General features: G+C 44.2%; 1 protein-coding gene across 2 annotated transcripts in view; it reads right to left on the bottom strand.

Moving 5' to 3' along the window:
- Nucleotides 1-26681, bottom strand: part of SMC2 (structural maintenance of chromosomes 2) — a 482587-nt gene that overhangs the window by 260913 nt on the left and 194993 nt on the right. For both annotated transcript variants that reach the window (XM_085641249.1, XM_085641248.1), the window contains exons 15-18: nt 9825-10029; nt 5454-5589; nt 2039-2163; nt 1263-1456 (exon numbers count right to left, since the gene is read on the bottom strand). In XM_085641249.1, the coding sequence (XP_085497375.1) occupies nt 1263-1456; nt 2039-2163; nt 5454-5589; nt 9825-10029 (660 nt within the window). The remainder of the gene's footprint in view (nt 1-1262; nt 1457-2038; nt 2164-5453; nt 5590-9824; nt 10030-26681) is intronic.

Raw genomic sequence — 26681 nt, 5'->3', positions numbered from 1 at the left:
CCACCTTAAGGGTGTAACTAGCCTGAAGGTGAACACACCTTTCTAACTCCTAATTTTCCCGCCTTGCCAGGCGCCTAACAGGCCCTGGTCAAGGAGTACACACCCTCTGCCCAGGAAGACTTTGTTGCTGACCTCCTGAGAGCAAAGACCCTCACCCCTGGGGTCAGAAATAAGTCTCCAGAAGCAGGCTGGCTAAGACCATTCAGGAAGCACACCAGTAGTTGGAAGGTTTTCAGGGGCACTTCTAAGGTGCCCTCTGGGTGCACGTACTAATAAATCCAAACAAAGGAATCTGTGTGGGCTTATTAATACGAGAGGTTTGATATCAAACATCTGTTTTCAGTGAAGCCATCATGTAGCTGGGGAACTCGTTTTTACCAGTGTCCAGTACATGTTTTTAAATGGCTTCCCTGGTCACTTGTACTGGCAGTAATTGAACTGACCAGCTAAAGGGCATATCCGCTCATGTAGAAATGCCCACACATAGTATAGTGCAGTGTACCCTGCCTTAGGGTGGTTAGGCCTGCTGTAGGGGTGACATACCTATACTGCATGCAGTGTCTGTAGGCATGGCACACAGGGATGTGTGCCATGTGGGGTTTTCCCTTTTGTATGCCCAAGACATGCAGCCTGCAGTGGCAGTCTGTGGGTGTATGGCTAGGGGTCCCTTAGGGTGGCCTAATACATGCTGCAGCCTTCGGGACCCTCATTAGCCTCCTTGCTCAGTGTACCAGGGGTACAACTTACTAGTGACTCGCAGGGAGTGATAAAGGGTACATATGGGGTACAATTGCACAGTTCTGAGACAAAGATGAGACATTGGGGACCTGGTTAGCAGGACCCAGTTCATTTCCAGTCACAATCACATCAAATACCAGGCAAAAAGTGGGGGTGACCATGTCAAAAAGGGACACTTTCCTACACCATATAGGAGAGTTAAATACACCAATCAAGAATTAAGCAATTTCTACATGTTTAGAGGTCAGAGCACATACACTCTGCACTGGACAGCAGTGCCCCAGTGTGCAGAGTCAAAAGACCAGCAGTAAAATCCATCAAAATATTGAGATGACCACCCAAATAGGGGTATTTTCCTCACAAATGGTTTCAGCATCCAGATCAGTTTAAGACTTTGAGCCCATCCAGCCGGATATATTAAAACAGGATGAGAATGTAAGAAAAAAAACACCCCTTTGTAAGTCACTTAGTTTACACACTTGGTCAACTACTACTCCTCTTTCACATTTATTTTTTATCTTTACCTGCTGCTTTTCCTTAAATTTTTTGCTGAAGGCATCTGCTTTTTTCTTTGCTGCATCAACTTTTTGCTGAGCTTCCTTCAGTTCTTTCTCTCGCTCGGCTTCAGCATTTTTCATCTTATTCTCCAAGACTTTATATTTTTCCTCTGCCTTTTTTTGAACCTCCTTTGTTTTCTTGAGCGTTTCTTCACTTTCCTCTGAAATCACAGAGTTTCATCTAATTATTTAAAAGTTTCATTTAATAAGACTTCTGATAAATACTGTGGCACAGATCATGAAGTTTCGTAACCAGAATACATTAGAAACTTAGACTAAATAGAGGTCCGCTGCCACACTCTAGCTCCTCAAAAGTATAGCTGGAAGACATTTGCTCTCCTCTATAAAAAAAAAAAATAAGGTTCAGATGCAGCTAGTGTAAAACACATTAAGAAGAGGGTACATTATTTTGTTCCAATACGCTTAAACAGACATTTTGGTGCATCAACTTTCACAATCAACCAGAATTCTTGCGAAACAGGTGATTCTGTTGAAAGTTCAAGGGACTTCTGAACAATCCGAGGGAACAGGAATACATGTTACAGATATGTAAAGAATCACAGTTGCACCAAATCACAATGTTTTGGGATTTACCTATAACCTCTGTGAATCTGCCTTACGTGTGTTAATATAAACACCTAGAAAGTCAATTTGTCTTTAACTGCCCCATCTTTGGGGTAAACATTAAAGTCCTTAGATGCATGCTTGAAACATTTAACAATGTAATAATAAACTCATGTTACCAATTGTTTTCTTGAGTGTCTCAAGTTCCTCCTGTTGCTTGTGATAGGAACTTTGCTGCAATTTAGTCTGTAGTAAGTCAGCTTCTTCAGACTTCATTTCCCATTGCTGTTTTAGCTGACGATATCTGAAAAAAACATAACAGAACATAATTATACATTTGGTTTTTTTACGACAGTAAAAAAATGTGAACAGATCTTTCCTTCAAGCAAAACCTGCGGCGTAACGATTGCCTTCAGAACAAGCATATTGCACCAAACAACGGGAATGGAGAGGAATTTTAAACAAATATATGCACTTCACAGGATGCACTGCTCTTTCACTTTTTTGCTTATTTGTATCTGCACTTTATTCTATTTGAAGATCATACCTCTTTCTAGGTAACCGAATAGTGTCTTTATTCAAATGTATTTTACAATGCTTAAAATAATAATTTCTTTTCTATTTTACAACACTTTTCTTCTGAGCTCGGTGTATTGCACTTATACATATAAAATACAATCAACAGCGGGACAACTATGCTTGCAACAACATTAGGCAAATAACATTTTAAAATAAAAACTACGATGACAATGAATTTGCCAATTAGTGCCTAACGCATTTGATAGCATGTATCAAATCTCTTGCCTTGACTTCTAACATTTATTCTATTGTCTTAACCAATTGCCCAAAAAAATACTGGTATCTTGTCTCATTAGGAATGTATGCCACTTTTGATGACCTCAAAGTGGAAATACCAGAGACAAAAATCGCAACGGCTATCAACCCGTGATAGGCTTTACAAAACCAACAAAGCACCACTGAACAGTAGATGCTGCCATACCGGATCCCGTGCTTACCTGCCTGCTACATAGCCAATCACCATTGATAGGCTCTGTAGCAGCCACACGTGTTGTTAGTCAAACTGAACATGTGAGTGGTGGACATGGGGTACTTGCCCAAAAGTCTGTGTGCGTACATGCATGTATGCGTCTTTCCTGTGTGTGTAAAAGACAGAACGGAGAGTGTGTAAGCCGTTGTTTCGATCTTAGCTGGCATTTTGCCCTGTAAACCAGAGTCTGTCATTTGGTGGCTGAGAGCAACAACAAGGAAGCAGCTGCTGCCACGCATTGTTTCTGGCAGAGCCAATAGTTCTATGATTTGCACTTTGTTTTGGAGCACATATGTGTTTTCCAGCTGCTGTGCACCTCACTTCTCTAATCCGGGTGTGTTATGGTTCTTATGTTGTGAAACAGATCACAGACTGCATTCTTTATTGTGTAAAGGCACTCCTCTTTCTGTTTGCAGCAGACTGACTTCCATTGGGACGCTGAATAGAACAGTGCACACACCCGAAATACCCCAAAGGCTTTTGAAGAATGTGTACGATGATAGTCACAGCACTTTGATGTGTGCATTGTGAAGCGTTTGATACCACTGACTGCGGAGCACATACGTGGGACAAGGCATCTTGTATGAATTTTGCCCATCTAGTGCTTGTTAGTCATCTCTGTATCAGATGGCCTTTACTTGTCAGGCCTCTTCCACGTCTTGGATCATTAACTTTGGTACTGGGCTGTTGCATGATCTTTATTTTCATGCTTACTTGCCCCTCACAGAACTGCTCATTCCTGTATTTTGTATGCACAGTTTTCATTTATAAACACGTTTAATTTACATATTAGTCACATGTGCTTTATTATAGGTCGATACAGGTATCTATTGCTTATATAACATGTATCAATAATAATTATATGTGGCAGATTCAGCAAATATGCAATAGAACATATATGCCAATTCTTGTAATATATATCATTAAGTCTTGCCTTTTTTATAGTAATTGGAAAATAGTATTTACATCGGATGCAAAGGGATCTTTGAGGAGACGCATCTTCAACTTTACTTGGGAGCTTAGACCAAGCTGAATGCTACTGAAACTTTAGATGAAGGGCACAGGCTGGCACAGCCTGGCGTATCCGTGCTATTCACAGCTCAAAGTGCCATAACAGAGCCAAGCTGCAACCTTCTCAAAGCACAGTATCTGATCGAAAACAACGTTATTATCCACGAGTTTAGCTAGAGGTTAGAAAGGGCGGAGGTTTCACTGAAGGCTGGATTCACTCGATGCTTTGATTTAAGTAACAATCTAAATACCATCTAATAAGTAGCAATAATTTCATATATTGTCTACTGGCATATTTAATTATAACCATTGTATTTATTTTTGTAGTGACATCTATTCATACAATCCTCATTAGCTTAGGACATCAATTAAAAAAGACTTTAAATATATATAAAAATTCAATTCCAATCTTGGCGGCGGCGGCCAGTCTGGCACAGACTCCGTGAAATAGTGGCACAAAGGTATTTTAACCCAACAAAAGCGAGACGCGTTTCGGCGGCGTACCGCCTTGGTCGTCAACACCACACACACACACACACACACACACACACACACACACGCACGCACACACTTTGTGTGTTCATGCATGAGGAAAAGAACTCTGTAACCCACTAAAAATTATAATCCTGTAGTCTCACAGGACTGGTCTTTACTTTAGTCGCACCATAATCAAGCCACCAAAGAGGTACGTGCTTTACTGTCTGCCCTACTTCCTAATAGGAGTTGGTAAGTTGGTGTCAGCCTACAATTTGCAGAGGGTTATCGATGACATACGGTATAACTGACAATCTGCATAAATGGATCAACATGAAAAATGGAAGGAAGTGTAATGTAGAAATGAAGAAAGATGCTATATACATTTTATAAAGGAATAAGCCAAATGACACACGTGGGTTTTTAATGCCTACAATGCTCACTGGTTTTAACCCATTTATGTTTGACATTTTGATGCGTTAATGCACTTGTCACTATTTTTCCAAAGTTGTCTGGAATGAGTCTAAGCCCCTCTGCTAGACCCCTGGTCAGGCTTGCTGACAGAGTGCCCCTACAAAGCCTAAACTACACTTTTTAGTCCCCCTTTAGCATTTTTTCAAGGAGCATAAAAGGTCGGTGCAATTGTAGCTTTCTCAATTCCCTCACTTACTCTGTTGAATGTGCATAGGTATTAAAACCCAGCTCTGCCAGGGTTCAACCAGCCACTGCTGTTAACGACTGCTCTTTTTGTCATCAGCTTGTGCTGAAAGTTCAACAGTTTCGACAGACCAGGGTGTCCCTTTGAGGAGCATTTTGCCTCATCCCCTAGCCCCCCTCCTGCTTGGCACAGAAACCTGTCCGTCTTGTAATAAATAATACATCTATTGCTTCGTTGTTTGAATTCTGTAGACAAACCCGGACCTGAAGAAACGCTGACGCAAGTAATTTTCCTAGAATATTTTCGAAGTTCCAAAGATTCAGTAATGCACATCTTTTCAATTTTAAGGCTTCTTCCTTCGAAACTTTGAAAGTTCAATATAAAACGCCTGTCCGGGACTTACTTTTCCACTGTGTTTTTTAGACTGCTCAGTTCCTTTTCTAAAGCCTGCAGTTCCGTTTCTTTGGTTTTTAGCTCCTCTTGCACATCTTTCAACTCTTGGAGTTTGGAGAGCACCGATGCAGTTTGTGAACGAGCACCTAAGTAAAGGAAAGGAACAAACGGAGACCATTATGACACAGTTGTAAGAAATACTGTGACACCTACTGTAATAAACGTCCTGTAGAACCAGTCATACCAAAGCAATATTACCAGAGCGTACGGAGAGTACGGTAAATGCAAAGAAACATAGGGTGGCTCAAATTCCTGCCAGGCCCTCCACCCACCAAAACACCCTGTCTTTTTTTAGCTCAGCCCCTTCTAACCATATGCAATTCAGAGGTGCACTATGGTAAGTGTAGAGCCGAGGAGATGGAGGCTGAATTATATAACAGAGGTCTAAATTAAAGGAGTTAGAAATTAATGATTCCCAAGTTTGATTTACTGTAGGGAGGCCGAGTTTGGCCCAGTAAGAAATCCAGACGTGTATGTGTTTTCGTTTGGCCATGCCACATTGGGAGATAGAATGAACTACAAGAACAGTGCTCACAGAAAGAACATGGAGTCCGGATATCCGGCCTGGAGATCCACGCAAAGGAAACATGCCTCTGAAAAGCAGTTCAGGGCAATGCCCCAACTGGGTGAGGGTGGATATCGGTTGGTTGGGACACCATGAATGCTGTAATTATTTGGGGTTTAAGAATCTCTTGTTTTAAACAGCATGGACTGTGAGGTGCCAAAAGAGAAGCCTGCACATCAACCTGCCACAGAAAGACAGTTAGGGGTGTTAAAGGGCCAAAACATTGTGAAAGCAGAAAAAAAGATGGCCCCTTGTTAAAGATCCTAGTGACCTTCTGCAGGGCATTACATTAGTTGGGGAGCAAAGACATGGCAGTTGCCTGGAGTAGTGCACTGAAGTAGCACAGTCGTACAACAATAAAGCTCATCTTTTCCACTGAGCATCATGGCGGCAGAGGGACAGTGCAAACTTGACAGCAACTGGAAAATTAAAAAATAGAAGTAATAAGGGAGTCTATTGCAGGCCTGAACCTGGCTGCCCACATTTAGATTGACAACCAGACCGAGAATGCAGGCTCAGGTGATTTCCTATCATTGCAATTCTCTTCTCACCATTAAAAGCAATATTCCTAATTCACTGCAGTCTGCACATGCACATTCATTTTAATGAAGTAAACAAATCAGACTGTATGGAAAGTGGTTTGGCCTGGTTTACATAATGACACTCCTAGTTATCTTTCCTAGACAAGTTACAGTGTGTTGCAAGGGGGCAGAGAGGACCCTTGTGGAAATCCACTGATTTGTTTTTGCGGAGGAGCTGAAGGCGAAAGACAACCAGTGTTCTGTAGTACAGAAATGAACGGAGCCATGGAAGAGCTAAGCCTCAAACAGCCAACTGAAAGTCTGTTAAGAAGAATAGCTGGGACACGGTGCCAAATGTCATGCTCAGATCAAACAGTATCAGTATGAGGGCACTGAGCCCACCCAATCACACCTAAGGCGATCATCATCAAGGGTTCTGAATATGGCTCATTCAGTCACGTGCAGAGTGTAGACGCCAGCATGAGTAGAACAAAAGAGTTCGAATACAGAAACCTAGAAAGTTGTACATTTCTTTTTCCAGAATACTGGTTGGTAGAGGAAGGAAAAAGATGCACCGAAAGTCACTAAGGTCCATAGGATCCGCAGAGTGTTTTTAAGAATGGAGAGAAATTGAGAGTTTTTCCAATTAGGCAGCACAGTGCAGAGCATGGTTAAGATGGGCCAATGATGAAACTGGCTCTGGCCTTTTTTGATAATGTTGGCTTGACCGGGATCAAGTAGGGAACCTGGCTTTTAGTAAAGTTAAACAAAATCACAGTTTTAATTAGAGAGTTAGTGGTAAAATGATCAAAGCAGGACTTTGGCTCATTGGTAAAAATAAGAGGAAAGATAGAGGGAACTAAAGGCGTGATAGATGCCCAGAATCTTATTCTCAAAAAAGTTTGAAAGGGAGTTGCATAAATAGTCATCGCAGAGAATTGAAATATTAAATTACTGAAGTATTACAGGTAAAATCACAAAAAACAGGAAGGCATGGACAACGTTTCAGAACTGTAGAAATAGGTAGGACTTTGTGAATGTGTGCATGGAACAGACCAAGCTGAGGGTTGCCAAGCAGTTAGGATTCCACTGTCAAACCATGAAGAATTGAAGCATTCTGTGGCAGTTACACACGGAATGCATAACCACTGTGATGGTTTACTCCGCGAGTAAGGTGTAATCGTTCGTTCCAGGAAAGAAACAGAAAAGCAGCAGAAACCAGTCTGGAAGTGCTCTAACATCTTCCTCAAATGAAGTCACAATTAGGGTCCAAACCAGGCGAATACTTGACCACCACATTCTTAAACATTAATTATATTATTCCTTTGACAAAACAACGTTAGAGCATTATACTAACTTGGATTATGGTCTGCAGACAAACATGCATGCATTTAACACAAATATCATTTGGCATCATTTTTCAACAACAAGGACAAAAAGAACAATGGTGACTGTCAGAAGTAGTTTCCAAAGTGTTGTAGGACCTCACTAAATCCAGGAGACAGTATCCAAGCATGAATCTGTGGCCATCAATGTTGGAGAACTTCCTCATGTGGGCCATCTGTGCCTAAAGATAATCAGAGGCTCTGCAATGGAAGCGATCAAGGCGCAGAACAGAAGTTTTTTTAGGGTGTAAGGATCTCAGGAGGCAGGCTTAACAGCCTAAATTGCAGAAAAACACACTGGTTCGTGTGGAGGAAACAAGTAGTTTCAGCATCAATAAGTGACAGAAGTAAAACAAAAATGGAATGCAAGGACTCCATAATTAAAATCCATTTCCTTTTTTATGATGCCAGTAGTACAGGCGCACTTCCACCACCCCGCAGTAAACTATTCTGGGCCATCACATCTACTGCCTAAGGGTGTTAAGTTCAATGTTTAGAAAGCGAGTATACACGGCTTCATAAGAACCTTTTGCTAAAGATGCCTATGTCTTCAAAACCAAATATTCTAGATTTCAATCCCAATTTTTGGGGACATCAATTTCAAATGATATTTTAAAATATGGGCATGAATAAAAGCAAAATCATTTTATATTACAAGACTGAAATAGATCTGTAGTTTCTATGTAAAACATATTTGCAACCTACTCAGCAGAATTTCGAAGTGTAGAACACTCTACAAATCTTCTTTGAACTCTGCACCTCCTCCGTACTTTCCTTCCTCTTGCTGCTGGTCAGATCATATTTCCTTACCCATACTCACATTTATTCATGTCCCCCATCAATTTGCACCCTGAATCAGATATGATATGCCACCACGTTCCTTCGTTACCCCTCCATCTTCAATATTATTATCTATAAAATCATAAGAAAGACCAAGACTTGCCCATTTCTGCAAAAAAAACTATAATGAAACTTTTGGAAGCAAGCTTTAATTGTTTGGGATTTAGTCCTCATCTTTGTATAGTGTATTGCGCTACCACGTTGACTGAATCGGAGCTCCAGAAAAGGTATGCATTCAAAAAAAGTTTAAATCTGAATGTTTGTGTAAAGTTACTACAACATCAGAGCACAACTGGTCTGCAAGTACATTTCACTCTAAGCTGGTAAATCGGAGGGCAGGAAGGGCCAAGCAGAATTTAGCACATCTGATGCTGTCAGACATGCCACTCGCCAACTGTACCGGAATCCAACGTACCATGTAGAATGCGTGTACAAGTAAACCATTTAAAAAATAAAAAAAAGTTAATTCTCCACCACTTATTTAAAGAAACAAACAAGCTGGTGATTCATTCTTTTGCACTGCTAAAAGAATTAATTTACAGTATGAGAGAACTGACAAGGACGTAAAATGTGCAAGTTGAGGATACTACCTTTAGACTGTTAAAATGCTACTTTGTCCCTTCCCTCGATGTTTTGTCCAAAAAACTTCAGAAAACGTCACACCCAATTCACAATCAAGCTACCTCTAGCAACTCATGCCCTTGTCCAACTATGCCACACAGCTTTTACGATGGTCACAATATAGCAGCTCAAGTAAAATGATCAAAGAGTTTTTTCGCTTGATGCAACAGGTCAACTAAACAATATCCATGCCAGAATGAGCAATAAGTTGAAAGAGAAGTCTGCATTTCATGGCTCCAAATAGACTGGAAGTCTGGAGGCCTGAATAAACAGTCAATAAAATGATTATGTGTAGCAAGAAAATAGATGACATACTGAAGCCCATAATGAATATCTGGATTTACATACAGATGTGAGCTAATATTGGCACAAAACAGTGATGAGTTTACCTCCGCTCAAAGTTCCCTGAGGATCAAAAGTATCTCCTCCAAGTGTGACGGTCTTAGTCATCACCCTTTTATCAAAAGTTACTTTCTTGGCATTATCTAGGCTGTCGCAAACCAGTGTTGTCCCAAACACATATTCCATTGCCTTTCGCAGGTCAGCTTCAAATCCAACTAATGAAAGGGCCAGATGCACATTGTCCGCACCAACCTAAAACAAAACATATAGTGTATTAAATTTCTATTTTTTTCATATCCAGCATGAAACAACCGCATTGCATATACTATACAGTTCAATACAATAAAACCAGAACTCTGTGCAAGTACAATGATAGTGTAATCTCAGTGTACAAATCTGACTAAAATTGAAGAGGCTTAAATTATTGAAGCACCCTGGAACTATTGTGGTCACCAAATAACAATGAGGCCTATTTCAAGAAGTGTAATAGAATAAGACTAGTATACATTTTTAAAACGGTCACCAATTATTTGTACAAATGTCTGATTATTTTTACACACATTACAATCAATGGTGATGGCCATACTGTGCACACTTCAGAACCATTCAGATTACATACTTGTTTTGTGTTGCTGTATCCTGGTGGAGCTTTAACTTTGTACAACTAAAAATTATTTAATTCTAACCCATAGGGTCCATGGTAGCACCACAGTGATGTGCAACACTCTTGGGGAAGGAAGGAAGAGCATACTTTTTACAGTAGTTGATATATACTACAGCTTTAGTTTGCAGAGTGGTGGATCTCTTTTAAGGGGACTGTACTGAAACATAGCATATATATATATATATATATATATATATATATATATATATATATTTTTATCTATATATCTATATCCGGAGCGCCCCACCAGTTTTGAAAATTTTGCGAAGATTCGTCAACCGGCGCCAAAGTTATTCCAAATAGAATGTTGCGGATTTCCTGTGGAAAATAGGTCCTAACTATAACTACCTACTGGCGACTGCCAGTAGGAGATATTATCTACTGGCGGTCGCCAGTAGATAGTTATAGTTAGGACCGTGTTTCCATAGGAAATCCGCAACATTCTATTTGGAATAACTTTTGCGTCGATTGACGAATCCTCGCGAAATTTTCGAAATAGGTGGGGCGCTCCGCTCCGCTCCTTCCTTGAAAGTCTCGGGTGAATTTGTCAAGCGGGGGCTGAGAAAAAGGGGGGGTCCCAAAACGCGTTTTCCCCATGCATTTTCCCATAGGACCTTTAGTCCGCGCTATAGCCCGAACGGCTGAACAGAAAACCTTGAAATTTGGCAGAGAGGTAGTCCTCAGGTCAGGGATGTGCCTTTTGCAGGTCTGGTGTAAATCTGTTCAGTATTTTCTGAGAAAATAGCATTTAAAAGCATATATATATATATCTATAGGCGCGCACCGTGCTCGTACGGTAAGCGCACCCTGCCGTGCGAGAGCGCAATTCTGATTGGTTGTTAGATCTTAGTAAACATTCGAATCGGTCGAAACCAGGAAGTGTCGGCCGCCATTTTGTCTCTCGCAGTCCGAGGGAGGTGAAAAATAAAGGTGGAGAACATGAAAAGGGGGCAGGGTGGACAGTTCCTGACCCCCCTAGCCATTGTCAGGGGGTCCTCAAAAGACCCCCAAGGGCCATAAATGTTTTTAATATTTTTACGAAAAATCGTGGAGTGCGCTTACTGTGCACGCACGGTAGAAACGGGAAAATTACGCGAACGGCGTAACGTGTGCGCACGGTGCGCGAATCGCACCGTGTGCCCACAGAGCGCGCACGGTACGTGCACGGTAAAAAACCTTTAAAAAAAAAAATACATAACTTAGCATTTAAAAAAACGTACAAATTCACTGAAAAAACCATAGGTTTCACACATGTTATAGTTAGCTGGACATTTCCCTCGTAAAAAAACAATGAAATTCCCCCGTTATAGTTAGTAAAGGGAACTATAACTCACGCGACCGCAATCCACTGCTGATGACGTCAGATATTACATCACTGATGACATATGTGTCTTTGTGTAAAATAAATATTTATTAAATATGTATAGCTAAAGGTTAAAGGAAATAAAAATGGGTAAATAAGTGAATAAATACAGTGATGTAATATCTGACGTCATCAGCAGTGGATTGCGGTCGCGTGAGTTATAGTTCCCTTTACTAACTATAACGGGGAAATTTCATTGTTTTTTTACGAGGGAAATGTCCAGCTAACTATAACGTGTGAAACCTATGGTTTTTTAAGTGAATATATATATACATATACATACACACACACAAACACACGTATACATATATACACACACATATACGAATGCGCCTTTAGGCCACCAATGCTGATTTGTTAATGAATTAATTGTAACATTTTGTCAAGGCAGAACATGTACAGTGCATTCCATACAGCTCGCAATGGGATAATTAATGTTTTAAACTAAATATTGATCCAGGCACCTTGGATCAGAATTTACATTATTTATCTGTTTTAAACCACTTATTGAGTGATCATCTTCCTCTCAAATGCATGTTGGTCCATTGTGCAAATTGCTTTAACTACTGCTCCTCAATCAGCGATTATACCCCATTGAACTGGCAGAAAAGGATTAAATGGTCAGTTAATCTGACCAATAAGGTCCAATAGTGAGTGAAAGAAACAGAACAAAGTATTTTAGTAGATCAATATCCTGTGGATTAGAAATAAATAGCTACTGAGTGGGAAAACAAACTCTCTCTCTGCTGTAGACTTCCTTTTTACTAAAGTTAAACAGAGTTATCCAGCAAGATGTTAACATTCTAAGATGGTTTAATAATTATTGTAAAAGAGTGTCTTTAGCACATAGATTAAAAAAAACTGCAGCTAAGATACTGAAAGCCACAGATAAAAAGTAGGCCGTTTCAAAATCAAGGAATTAATACTGCACTACAGTGGCCGATATGACAGTAGATAGGCGATCTGACAGTGACCACGATCCCTTGATCGTATCACTGGTCGGAGCTCCATTAGCTAGGGCAACAAATACATGCTATACAGTCATGCCTGAACCTGTTTTATCCAATTGTAGACACTAGGTTTCCTGGCCTAAAGTTATGACAAACCCACTTTTACTGGCCCAGATATATGGGCTTTATGTTAATCATTTTACAAACTATGAAGGGAAGAACGAATTGGAAATCCCAATATTGAGCATACGCAACATACTCTTTGAAGAGCTGCAACAGGTGTTCTATAAAGATATGGCCCACAAGAAGCCAGCCCTGGGGAATAATATTAAATGGTATGATCTTCCAGTAAACAAGCCAAATGTTTAAGGACTGCTGTTCTAGGCGGTGAAAGGAGCTAGATAGCCCAAGCTCGACATACTTATAAAGTCTCGCTAAAACAGGGTAAAAAGAGTTGGGACAACAGTATTTAGAAGGGTATGCTGCTTGCAGTTAAAACAAATAATCTGTTCTGGCGTACAGTGACCCAAACTAGAACAGATAACTACACAAAGAGCTATCAACATCATATAGCAGCTGATAAGTGGGTATCACATTTTTAGAATCTGTACGAGTTACTGACTGATGTGCTCTGCCCACTGCTAGTGCCATCCTTGCTTTGAAAACTGCTAAGGCACCAGGACCTGATAAGATCCCAGGGGATTTATACAAATCGGAACCTCAGATTTGGACAGTCTATTTTAACTGAATTGCCAATGCCATAGCGCAAGGGGGCGAGATACCAGATTCCTGGAGAGGGGCAGAGATTGTCACAATATACAAGAAGGGCGACGCTTGCATACCCTCAAATTATAGGCCAATTAGCCTAATTGACAATGCCCAGTACATAGACCAGGTTTCCAGATTCGTCACCTTATATTGGAAATATGTATTACTTCAACAGCAGAAGCTCTATGTTGCGTTTGTTGATCTTAGGGCTAATTTTGATCTTATTCCAAGTTCTCTTATTCCAAGTTCCAACCTGTGGTATATCCTAAATAGGATGGGAGTTCCTGGGAATTTGATTCATCTCATGTCCAAGCTGTACAGTAATAACTTTTCTCAGGTGTGGGTATGCAGGAGAGTTAACTAAACGCATCCTTATACATCGGGGGGTGCGCCAGGGATGTGTCCTTGCTCCTACGCTATTTAATAGGTTTTATGTAGCGCTGGCCGGACCCAGGCATATCAGAGCGCTTTACATGGGTTTAATGCGCAGGAATTACGATATAGCAAAATACAATGAGGTAGCATTCAAAACCAATTAAAACAGTAGATAACAGCTCAATTTAAACAATCAGATTGCACAAATTGCGATAGGCAACAGCAAGTCAAGAGAAGAGAGGCAAGCGTGGAAAAGAGGGGATAGAGAAGAGGGGGGTAGGATGTAGGAACATGTGAGGCAGTGGGGGGTTAACTCTATATAAACAAAGTGGCTGACATTCTGAAGGATTGCAGAAATGATTTCCCTACACAGAACGGGAGTGAGGTACCGTTCCTTTTATTTGCCGACAACTCCCTTCCTCATCCCCAGACTCCAATGGGACTCCAGCTCCTTGTTAATAAATTCACAGACTTCTGTGTGTCAAGGGGTCTGGAGCTCAATGCTAACAAAACCAAGTTAATGGTGTTTGGGAAGGGAGTGGCTAAAAACTTAGTCATATGTGCGTGGGGGGGGGGGGGGGGGGGGAACGACACTGGAGAGGGTGAGTAGCTTTGATTATTTTGGAGTCAAGGTAATGGAGCGCTTGAAGTGGAATGACCAGCTCAGGACAACACGTTAGTACTCGAGCTTAGAGCAAATGCTATTAGCAGGTTGCATAGACAAACAAGATCTCGTGCTGACTCACCAGCTCTGGAGGGTTACTGCGGTAAGGCACAAGGGGCTCGTCTATATAGAGCCGAGTTATGGGGATGAGCTAATGTTTCCTTACTCACTGCTGCAGAAAATAGATTTGTAAGACGGTTGGCACACCGCTAACTCCCCTGTTCTTTGATTTAGGACTTAAAAGAATTGTAGATCTAGCCACTCTAAGACCACTTGTCTATTGGATTCGACTATGGGACACCCCTGAGTTAATGGAATTTAAAGATTGTTTTGTTGAAGTGCTCTCTACTAGAGGTGCCAAATCGATATCCTGGGTCAAACACATTTCCAACTGGTTAATTAAGCTGGGCTTAACCAGATTATGTACTAACCCGGAAAAAATGAGCAAAATTGATCTTAACATCATGAAATCTAGCTACTGGGTTTACATCCAAGGCTATTTTAATAACCAGCAAGTAGGTACATTGACAAATAGATTTTTAGACATTAAACCGTTTTGAGGAATTTTTAGATTTTGTTTCCTCTCCTTTAGCTAAAAACCTTTATACTCGTTTTCGATTTGGTACTTTACCCTTGAGATCTTTAACTAATAAATGGTATAAGGTTCCAAGTCCAAGTATTTGCCCAGCATGTGGCTGGGAAGACTAGGATGAGGCACATATATTATTTCTCTCTCCGCACTATCTTGGCCCATGCCGGAAATGGATTATTCCTTTATGTCATAACATAAAGGTGATTAAATATTTAGTGGCTTTAAACTTTTTTAAAGTGATACTACTCCTGCTATTGTTATTGCTGAGAGCAAATTTCTACAGGCAGTATGGCATATAGTAGTAGGCTTTTTAATTTGATTCCTAGTATTTAGATTAATTCTTTTTTAATCATTGTCCGATTTTAACTGTGCCAATCTTATATTTTATATATTAAGTAGAAAGATACATTTTACACGTTTTAAATGTTTGCTTGAATTGCACATAGCCCTACCTGATCACAGCTTTTGTTTTACATGTTAGTCATAATGGAAGGGAAGGAACTTTGAATAGTATATTTCTTTTTTTTTTTAAAGAAAAAACTGTGATGGAAGATATTTTAAAATGCACCTTGGGAATGGCGTGGCTAGCAGCCGAACGAAATGGCAGCTGCCTGAAGCCACTCCGAACCCCCACAGGCATCACCATAGATCCGAACACTTATCTGCTCATTTCCTCCTTGGAAGGACCTGGGCACAAGAAAATCGTCCCGTTACGAGAAACGGGTAACCACAGCTGCAGCAGAATCGTGGGGAGTGCCTGCACGCAAGGGAGAAGCCAGGACCTAAAGTAAACTGGTGGGCCGCAGCCTCTAGTGTGCCTGCCCCCCCCCTCCCCCCACCCCGGGCTCCACGACTTGTACAGCGGCGCACACGGCAGTACGCACAACTCCCCGCAGACCAGGACGTGGGGAGGGGAAGTCTGCCTGCTTGCACCGGCAGCCCGCCTCTGCATGCTGGCTAATTCCATTCTCCGATGCACACGGAAGGAGGACTCGGGCAAGGCGTGCTGGCTATGAACGCAGGCACTCTGACCCACTTGCGTAGACGGCTAACCTGTAGCCGATTGATCCGAGCAGCGTGGCCAGACCCATTTTACTACGGGCTTGCTACGTTAACGGTCCCGCTCAGACGATCCCCCCCACCCCCTTGGTGATTGAGGATTATTGAGGTGGAACAACAGTCACTGCAGGTGGAACAGTCACTACAGGTGGGCCCCTGCTCAGCGCTGGAGAGACGACATTTAATAACTGTATTCCTGGGACCTTTTGCAGCCTTATACTCCATCGAATGCCACACAGCAGTGGGGGTGCAAAGGAAAGCGCAGCAATTGTTAACCGCTGCCCACGGTAGTGGCTCATTGGTCTGAGAAGCAGACGCAGTCTCTGGACCTCAGAGAGAGGATACAACCAGCAGGGCACTTACACCCCCCTCCCCCCAATTAGAGGTGATGTGACACAGGCCTCATCAGCAGAGTACACCTCCAGAGGATCCTAGATACGTCACCCCTGTGGTCTCCGCCTACACCCTGTGGTAGGAAACCCAAAAGGGTGCGGGTGATAAAGTGTTGCCCAGGCAGGCAGCGGTGAGTACTACCACCCAAGTTGTTTGCCACAGCGTGACCCGACCACGAACACACAGCGATGGGAGGTCGGGGCCAGCGCGCTGCGCACCAGACCAAACGGGATAAGTACATATGCACTAAAACCCAGCAGGAAACAATGAACCAACCGACCGCGCAAACACCAGATAAGGCCTCGCTAGAGGGGTCAGGAGTCACATTACAGGATATACATTCTACATTTAATAAAGTGCATACAGCCCTTGACTCCCGGATTGGCACAATATCGGTGGAACTCTCTGATCCGGGCTGACTTTAAAAACCGGAGCACAAGAGTTACAGAGGTAGAAACCACTACATGGTCTCTATGTGACTATACCAATGAACTCAAACGTCAAGTGCGCCAGCTTGAAACCGAAAGTAAAGTGATGGCTGCTAAAATGTATGATTATGAAGCCCGATCGCGGCGCAACAACGTCAGAATAGTTGGGGTACCAGAAGGGGTGGGGGAACCAGCAATGGATCCCTTTGTGGAAGATGTTATCAAGCAACACCCACAGCCTAGAGGCCTATCCCACCACTTCGCAGCAGACTGAGCGCACCTCATCCCAGGTGGTAGACCCAAACCAGGTGCACCCCATAGGCCGATCTTGGCCCATATTTTTAAATTACGAGATCGTGACCTCATTCTACAAACAGCAAGAGTGGCCACGCCTGTACGCTTTGAATATAGCACGATCACTTTCTTCCCTGACTATACAGCGGCAGTGACGAGGCAAAGGAGCAGCTTCTTCAACATCAAAAAGGAAATGAGGAACAGAGAACTGAAATACTCCATGCTATTCCCGCTTAGGCTACGGGTCGAAGCAGAAGGGAAAGCGTGTTTTTTTTTTTTTAACCACACTGGATGAGGCCCGGGAATGGCTTTAAGGATGGCGCAGAATCACCAAACCCTGGAAGATTAACAAACTGCACCACCTTCCGACTGAAATGACGCAGCCCGCGCCAGAAGAAGCAGCCTCTGCACATGCCGAATTGCTTGAGAGACGTTGAAAAGGGCGACAATCCTTCCAAGAGACTAGGAGCTGCACAACGGACTCTTACACATAATGGACTGGAACGCCTATGAACTCAGCAGGTCACCTATCTAACTAGAGACTTCTTTGATATTGCCGACTAGAAGCTTGAGAGATAGCTTATGTTAACAAGTCAAAACCACTGTACGCATACTTACCTATGCAAAGACTAATAATTTCTACTGTCATTTACTACTGTCCCAGAGATGATCTGGGGGGGAATGCTGGATGGACTACGCCCTACAAAGATAATGGGAAATGGGGAATAGGCACTCTGCATTGTTTGGGAGGCGGTTAGTTTTAAGTCTGTCATGCAGGGAGGGGGGGAGGGGAGGGACGGGTAACAGAGTATGTAAATTTTTCTTTAGTTTGTTTTATTGTTTAATTGGATTTCTAACGCGACTTGCAAACTTCTAAGTAATGTTTCCACTGTAATCTCCGATAGAAACATCCCACAGAACTGGCTCAGATGACACCAATATCCACACCTATTACCCCTATTATTCCCAAGACACACCCCACGCACGCTCCACCACTGTCGCTCGTCTCCTGGAATGATAATGGCTTGAGAAACAAGTTAAAGAGGGCTCGTGCTGCAATATCTTTAGCGCAAGGCGCCAGCAATAGCCATGATACAAGAAACCAATCTGGTGGGATCGACATGTAAGGCCCTAGACCAATGGTGTTTCAAGTTAGCACTCCGAATTTACATCAGGTTCACGTGGGGCGGGAATCTTGATTAGAAAGCAATTCCCTCTGATTGTGCAACAAACTTAAGACGACCAAGGCCACTTTGCAGCTGCCTCTTGCCAATGGGAAGGGCAAGCAATTAATTTGGTCACCGTCTATATTCCTCCTGCACTCCACACGCTGGCTTTTCCGTCGCTTGACAAATTCCTACTTACACTTCTGGAAGGAGAACTGTTAATTGGAGGTGAGTTCAACGCTACTCTTGATGATACTTTGGATCGAACGCCCCCTAGACTGCAACACCGTACACGCTCCAGCTTTGCTGATGTTCTAGATGCTTTTGGCTTGGCGCATTAAATTCCCGCAGACGCGCCAATTCACTTATCACTCTAGTGCCTACAATAGTCTCTCTAGAATCAACTATATACTCACATCAACAGACACTGTAGGTAGATTCTGGAGATATCACATCTACCCAGAGGCATCTCTGACCACTTTCCCGTTTTCGCTGAGTATGCCTTGCATGTCCCAACACGCCATCGCATATACCAGATATACAATATACCCTGGTTATTTACAGAACCCCACGATCTGGAAGGGATTGCTTACTACCACAAAACACTAATTCACAGAAAATGAGTCATCGGTGTCCTCCCCTCTGATCTTCTGGGAAGCGTACAAACCTGTCCTGCAAGGGCAAGTCATATCCCTAATCTCAGGTCATAAAAAGGAAAAGGGAAAAGTAATACAGACTCTAGAACAGGAAGTGAATCGACTAGAGACACTGCATGCTCAGGACCCATCTGACAATAACACCTAACGCCAAAATTCTGCTCATGGGTTCAATTATTATACACTAATCCACTAGCATATGTAGTAGCTAAAGGACATATCCGCGGTGAATTTCCCCTAGGACGCGGAACTAGACAGGGCTGCCCCCTGTCCCCACTCCTTTTTGCCTTGGTGCTAGTACCATTGGCAGCCAGGACAAGAAAAGACCCAGTTATCCGCGGGCTCCGATGGACTGAGGGATAGGAAGACAGAATATCCCTTTATGCGGACGATATTCTCATATACATGGCATCCCCAAAACGCTCCCTTAATAGACTATTAAATATATGCGTGTTATACGGGACAGTTTTAGGATACACCATCAACTGGGGAAAATCGGTATTGTATATTTTACATGTGCCCCCTCCAGTATTGCCAAGGGGTTGTGCGGTAAGAATAGTCACAGACTGTTTCAAATACTTAGGGATTCATGTCACGTCCGACTACTTCATGGCTAGAAACCTTCAGGAACTGCTGCAAAGACTACGACGAGACGCCAAACACTGGCAATCACTACCCCTCACCCTACTGGGTAGAGCAGCACTTTTTAAAATGATGGTGCTCCCCAGATTTTTCTATACCCTTCATAACACCCCCTTCTGTGTTCCCGCGTCATATTTTGAAGCAATAAACTCAGAGGTGAATAATCTCCCATGGGACGGAAAACCCGCTAGTATAGCCGCGGCTAAGCTGGTATGACGGCGGCATTGCACTCCCAAATGTCCAGACATACTACTGGGCCACTCAATTAGTCGTGATGAACCAATGGCCCCATTCACCCCTAACTGACCCTGCGTACCGACATGCCCAGGGAGAGGGATGGATCAATCGAGTTCTCTATAACAAAAAGCAAAAATCAGACCTTCTAGGACCGACCGCACATACGGTCCACATATGGTATGCGTGAACACGACACTTGGGCTGGAACAACAAACCCCGCTATGGGAAACAAGCAAGCTGGGCAAGAGTAAGGGGTTTAGACAGTGGGACGCAATAGGATCTCACAAGTGGGTGACCTCTGGAAAACAGGAAAAATCGTCACCTTCGCCCACTTACAAGACCAATACGAAATGGCGCCCACTGAGCTGTTTCAATACTTGCAGGGTTAGCACGCACTAGAAGCGGCCATCCCACCAGATACGATCCTTCCAGAGGCCTCCCCATTAGAAGACAGACTTCTCACGGAATACATAGACAAGGTGGCTATATTACTCACATACCAGAAAATCGATCAGTTAGATCCTATGCAACTGCTACGGTAACAAGCATAGGCATAGCCAATAGGTCTCGACTTTGGGACCTTAGAATTGTTTAGCCATGCAACAGTTAGTAGTGTTGCAGTAAGGATATTGAGCTGCATAACTAAATACTTATAAGGTCCCAAAGGCGAGACCTATTGGCTATGCCAATGCTGGTTAGCTGGTAGCGGCTGGGCAGAGCATGGGCATGTGGTATAAATGGCCGATCGTTGCCATAGTAACCAACGCCGTCACACATGGCTGCCGGAGACATGGCGCACCTAAACGGACTACAGAGTCAGACACCAAAGTAACCCCTACAATGATAGTGGTATTCAAGCGGGTATCCACTGGGACTATGCTATAGGATGCAGACTCCGCATTTGATGTGCACTCGCGATGCCTTGTTAGCGACCTGACGCGCAGCTCATCAACGGGCCAGACTTATAAACAAACAAGCACATTCTAACCAAGCTCAAACACATTCTGTCATTAAACCATTCCATCAAAAAATAAAAATCCATTTATAATGACAAAATAAGGAAACACGTCTCTGTGCACTCACCAAGAGATGTGAACTCCGAGGGCAACCAGCGACGTCTGATTAAGCGGCAGCATGAACGGACAGTTGCCAGCAGGGGGCGAGAGGGAGGGGGGGAGAGAGAGGGGGGGAGGGGGGGAGAGAGGGGGGGGGGGGGAGAGGGGGGGGGAGAGAGAGCGAGCGAGCGAGAGAGCGAGCGAGCGAGAGAGCGCGAGCGAGAGAGCGCGAGCGAGAGAGCGCGAGCGAGAGAGCGCGAGAGAGAGAGCGCGAGAGAGAGAGCGCGAGAGAGAGAGCGCGAGAGAGAGAGCGCGAGAGAGAGAGCGCGCGAGAGAGAGAGCGCGCGAGAGAGAGCGCGAGAGAGAGAGCGCGAGAGAGAGAGCGCGAGAGAGAGAAACCGAGACAGGGGAAAGAGAGAGAGAAAAGTATATAAAATACTGTGAATTGTAGCACAGTGATCGACAGAGCACAATATTCAGTATGTCCGGCAAAATAGTAGGGCAGTTCAAATCGCCCAACCAGGAGATGTTTCCGAAGAGGTTTTTAGATCATGTTTTGAAGGTCTTCTGAGGAGAGCATATCTGGAGTAAGGAGGAGAGGAAACTTCTAAACGTTGGGGGCGAGCACTGAGAATTGCACCGCGTTGCTGTGACTCTTCAAACATGGCGTTTACTGTTGAGTCTCTGGGCGCCAGAGAAGAGTTTTTCTCGAAGTGCTTGTGTACTCGGGAGATCCACTAAGCAATAGTTGATGCACACCAAGCAGACTATTTAGTAGATGTACATTGCTTCAAAATATGGCCACAGAAACGTGTCCGACTTGGTTGATATGAAGACAGCTGTGACGATGCACTGTACCATCAAGTAGGGATGTGTCATATTTTGAGATTTTATCACTGACACCCGATGCCCAAGTTAGAGACGAAAGTTCTTAGCCATGGGATTAATGGGGCTGTGGAGCTTACGCTTCGTGCCCAGGATAAACAAACATGCATTTAGTGTATTTGCCAACACCAGGCTTGCAATAAAAAATGGCAAGCGATTCTAGCAATGCCCATAAAGGGCGGCCTGAGGTGGGTGGGAGGGGGGGGGGGGGGGGCGACAGAGACATCCACACAGAAAGACAGAGAGACAGACACAGAGAGACAGACACAGAGACAGAGAGAGAGAAAGAGCGCGAGAGAGAGCGCGAGAGAGAGAGAGAGAAAAGAGCGCGAGAGAGAAAGAAAAGAGCGAGAGAAAAGGCCTGAGAGTGGTGCGTGCGTAGTCTGCTCATTTTCAAGCACTGCACTCGTGCTTGTGGCGCGCCGCTGTGCGCTCCCGCAAGGTGGCTGACACCACAAGCACGAGTGTGTGCTTGAAAATGACCAGAGCGACGGCTAAAGGTCCTCCGGGCCGGAGGCGGAGCTTCCGGCCCGGAGGTGGAGATTTTGGCCATGGCTAAATCCCCACCTCCGGGCCGGAAGCTCCGCCTCCGGACCGGAATTGCCGGCCCGAGTGCGGACGTAAAGTTAGTAGTCGTAAATCCATTCTGTGAATACGAAAAGTAGTAAGTGCATTCTGTGAATACCAAAAGTAGTAAGTGCATTCTGCGAATACCAAAAGTAGGTTTAGGATTTTGTCTTAAGTTAATTCTGTGAATCGGGCCCGTAGTCTCTTTTTCGTCGTGCTTCCTGCGGAAGTCCCACCTTGGTGGGCCATCTTCGGGTTCTTTTTTCCCTCTTTCTCTTTATTTTTTTTTTTTTAACCCTGTGCGTTCTAGTAATTTCCATTTCAATATTTCTCTCAGTATCTCCTTGTTCTTCTTATTGTTTGTCCTTCCACCTTCTTCTCCTGCCTCATCTTTCTGGCGGTGGTGGGTGGGTTCGCTAGTGAATCCAGAAAGATCTTCAAGCTGCAAAACTACACCGACAGGTAAGAAACTATTCGTTTTGCAGCGTGAATCTTTCTGGATTCACTATGCTGTGCATAGATTTTGTAGCGGTTTGTTATCTTTGTGGCGGCTGGGTGGAAGATGAGCGTTGGTCGTTGAATATAGGTTGAAGCACCTTTTGTCCTACTTGTGCTTCCTTGTTCATCTGTATGTCCATGCAGTAGTGAACGTGTGCACTGAAGCCCAAGTTGCCGCCAGGCATATGTCTTGAAAGGGCGTGTTTGCCAGAAAGGCAATTGTTGCCCCTTTTTTCTTTGTGGAGTGTGCTTGTGCCTCCTCCGATAGTTCTTGTCCTGCCTGATTGTGGCAGAATTGTATCGTTAGTGCGATCCATCTTGCGATGGTGCCCTTAGTCACTGGTCTACCCAGGAAGCTGGTTGCGAATGACACAAAAAAAACTGTTTTCCTGTGCTCCTTTGCTCTTTCGATGTAGTGCATCACCGCCCTTCTAGCGTCTAGAGTGTGTAGTGCCTTTTCAGTGCCTGTTGGGTTTTGAAAGAAACTTGGTATTTGAATTGTCTGGTTCATATGGAATGTGGACACCACCTTTGGCATGAAATGTGGGTCCGTCCTCATGACGACCCTGTCCTTGTGTATTTGGATGTAGGGCTCCTGTAGTGTTAGCGCTTGCAGTTCGCTTACTCTGCGTAGTGAAGTTATTGCCACCAGAAAGGCCGTTTTCATTGTCAGCATTTGTAGAGAGGCCTTGTGTATGGGCTCAAAGGGCACCTTCATAAGTTCTGTAAGGACTATGTTGAGGTTCCATGCTGGTGGCGGCATTCTTTTAGGTGGCGCTAATCTTTTTGCCCCTTCGAGGAATCTCTTTACTACCCGAGAGGTAAAGAAACTTCCCCCGTCTCACCTCGTGTGTAAGCTACGATCGCCGCTAGGTGGACTCTTAGCGACGACGAGCATAGATTAGCCTTTAGTAGGTGTGTGGGGTATCTAAGCACCGTTGATTCCCTGGTCATTTTATTTTGCATCTTATTTCTGCTGCACCATATTGTAAACCTTTTCCATTTATCCCCATAGCATTTCCGTGTTGTTGGCCTCCTTGCCTCCCGTAGCACTCGCATAGTGCTTTGAGGTAGTTTAAGGTGTGCAAACTCTATGTCCTCAGGAGCCAAGCCGCTATGCTGAGGCTCTCTGGATCTGGGTGTAGAACCTCTTCGTTCTGCATGGTGAGTAAGTCTTTTATTCTTGCAAATTTGTGTGAGGGCCCCTGCGCCATTTCCACTATTAGCGAGTACTAGGTCTGTCTTACCCACTGTGGTGCCACTAGGATCAGCGTCAGGTTGCTGGTCCTGCATTTGTTGAGTACCCTGTGCATCAGTGGTATTGGTGGAAAAGCGTAGGCAAATGTTTTTGACCAGCTTATCCATAGGGCATTCCCCTGGGATTGTTTTTCTGGTTGTCTGGATGCGAAGTTTTGGCATTTTGCATTCTGGTGTGTTGCAAATAGATCTATTGTCGGTGTTCCCCACCTTCTGAATAGTTTTTGCGTTTCCTGCCCATTGAGCTCCCACTCGTGGGATGCTGAAGTCTGCCTGTTGAGCCAGTCTGCTTCCACATTGTCCTTTCCTGGTAGGTGTATGGCCAGCAGGTCTATTTTGAGTGGGATGGCCCATTTCCAGATCTCCTGGGCCAGGTTGGATAGGGGAAACGATTGTGTTCCTCCCTGCTTGTTGATATAGAACATTGCTGTGGTGTTGTCCGTTTGTATCAACACTTTCTGATTGTACAGCTTTCTCTGGAAGGCCTTCAGGGCTAGCAGTACGGTTTTCAATTCCAGGTAGTTGATGTGTTTGACCGCATCTGCTGGAGTCCACAGACCCCTCACTGTGAGCTTGCTCATGTGAGCTCCCCATCCTATCTGGGATGCATCTGTGGTGATGGTCACAGTTGGGCTTGGAGGTGTCAAGGGCTTCCCTATAGTTATGTTGTCCCTGTTCCACCAGGTTATCTCTTCTTGCACAGCGTGCCTTACAACCACTAGATCCTCCCAACTTCTGTTTGCTTGTGACCATTGCTGTTGCAGCCGTTCTTGGAATGGTCTCATGTGTAGGCGTACATTGGGGACTAGGTGAATGCATGACACCATCATACCCATGATCTTGCTCGCTGCTCTCACTGTCAGAGCTCGCCCCTTCTGGTAGAGACGCGTCTCCTTCACCAGGGCTATTGTTCTCCTGTCGCTGGGCATGACCGTTTTGTCTATGGTGTTGAGCTGCGCCCCCAGGAAGATCTTCACCTGTTCTGGTTCGATTGATTACTTCCCCCAGTGTATCGAGAAGCCCAGATTTGTTAGTGTTCTTGTCACCCGCTCTGCGTGTTCCTCGCACTTGCCGCGAGTACTTGCTTTGATTAGCCAGTCGTCTAGGTAAGGATACACATGAATCCCTTCCCTCCGTAGATACGCTGCTACTGCTGCAAGGCATTTTGTGAAAACCCTTGGGGCGGACTTTAGACCAAATGCCAGGGTTGTGAATTGGTAGTGATCCTCGTTGATGTTGAACCGTAACAGGTTTTTGTGGCGCCTGTTCATCGGGATGTGCAGGTAGGCATCTTTGAGATTCACGGTGGACATGAAGTCTCCTTCACGTATTGGAGGTAGCACTTCTTGTAGCGATGTCATTTTGAATTTTTGCGTTTTTATGAATTTGTTTAGGAATCGTAGATCCAGGATGGGTCTTAGTGTTTCGTCCACCTTTGGGACCAGGAAGTAGTTTGAGTACACTCCCTTGTTCCTTTCTCTGCATGGCACTGGTTCTATGGCCTCCTTTTGGAGTAGTTGTAGCGTCTCTTCTCTGAGTTGAGCAAGCTCTTGACCAGAGCGTTGTCTTCTCTTTGGTTTCTTGTTTGGAGGTCTTTTTTCCAACTCTATGCAGTATCCGTACTGTATGACGTTGAGTATCCATTTGTCTCAGGTTATTTTTTGCCATTGTTGAAGGTAAAGTCCCAGTCTTCCGCCTACTGGTGTTGCATGCTCGTAGGCGTTTGGTTTGTGTACCCCTCTTACTGTGCTTACTTTGTGCTTCACCCCTCGGGGTATACTGAGGGTGAGCATTTTCTTCCGTGCAAAGTCACTTTGATGAGGGTTGGTCTTCCCCTCTTCTTCTCTGGCCACGTCTGTTTCCCCTACCGCGAAAGGACTGGCCTCGTGGCTGGTACTGCCAGTTTTGCTTCCGCTGTCCCTTCTGGCCGTGACTTTCACCCTGCTGTCCTTGCTGGAATGTCTGGTGTGACGTTCCCGGCTGGTTTCCTCCCCTTCCGTAGGGTCTCCGAGCTGGGGTGCCTCTTCTCAGCCCTCTGAATTGCAGGGCCCCCATGGACCTTGCCGTCTCATTTTCTTTCTTCAGTTGGGTGAGTTTTTCGTCCACCGGAGCACCGAACAGCGTCTCACCGTTGAAAGGGGTGTTCAGTATGTTGTTCTGGACCTCTTGCTTGAATCATGAAATTCTGAGCCAGGCCTGCCTCCTGTCAGTGATTCCTATAGCCATCAGCCTGCTCGATGTCTCTGCCCCGTCCAATGCTGTCTTAATGCATGAGTTTGCAATATTCTTCCCTTCCTCCACCAGATGGGAAGCTCTCTGCTGGTATTGCTCGGGGAGATGTTTGATTAGGTCTCCCATCTCGTCCCAGTGCTGGTACTGGTGCCTGTTCAG

This window comes from Triturus cristatus, chromosome 2_2 (assembly GCF_964204655.1).
Source record: "Triturus cristatus chromosome 2_2, aTriCri1.1, whole genome shotgun sequence".
Lineage (NCBI taxonomy): Eukaryota > Metazoa > Chordata > Amphibia > Caudata > Salamandridae > Triturus > Triturus cristatus.
The sequence above is the reverse complement of the archived record's forward strand: the minus strand, read 5'-3'. Positions and strand labels throughout refer to the sequence as shown.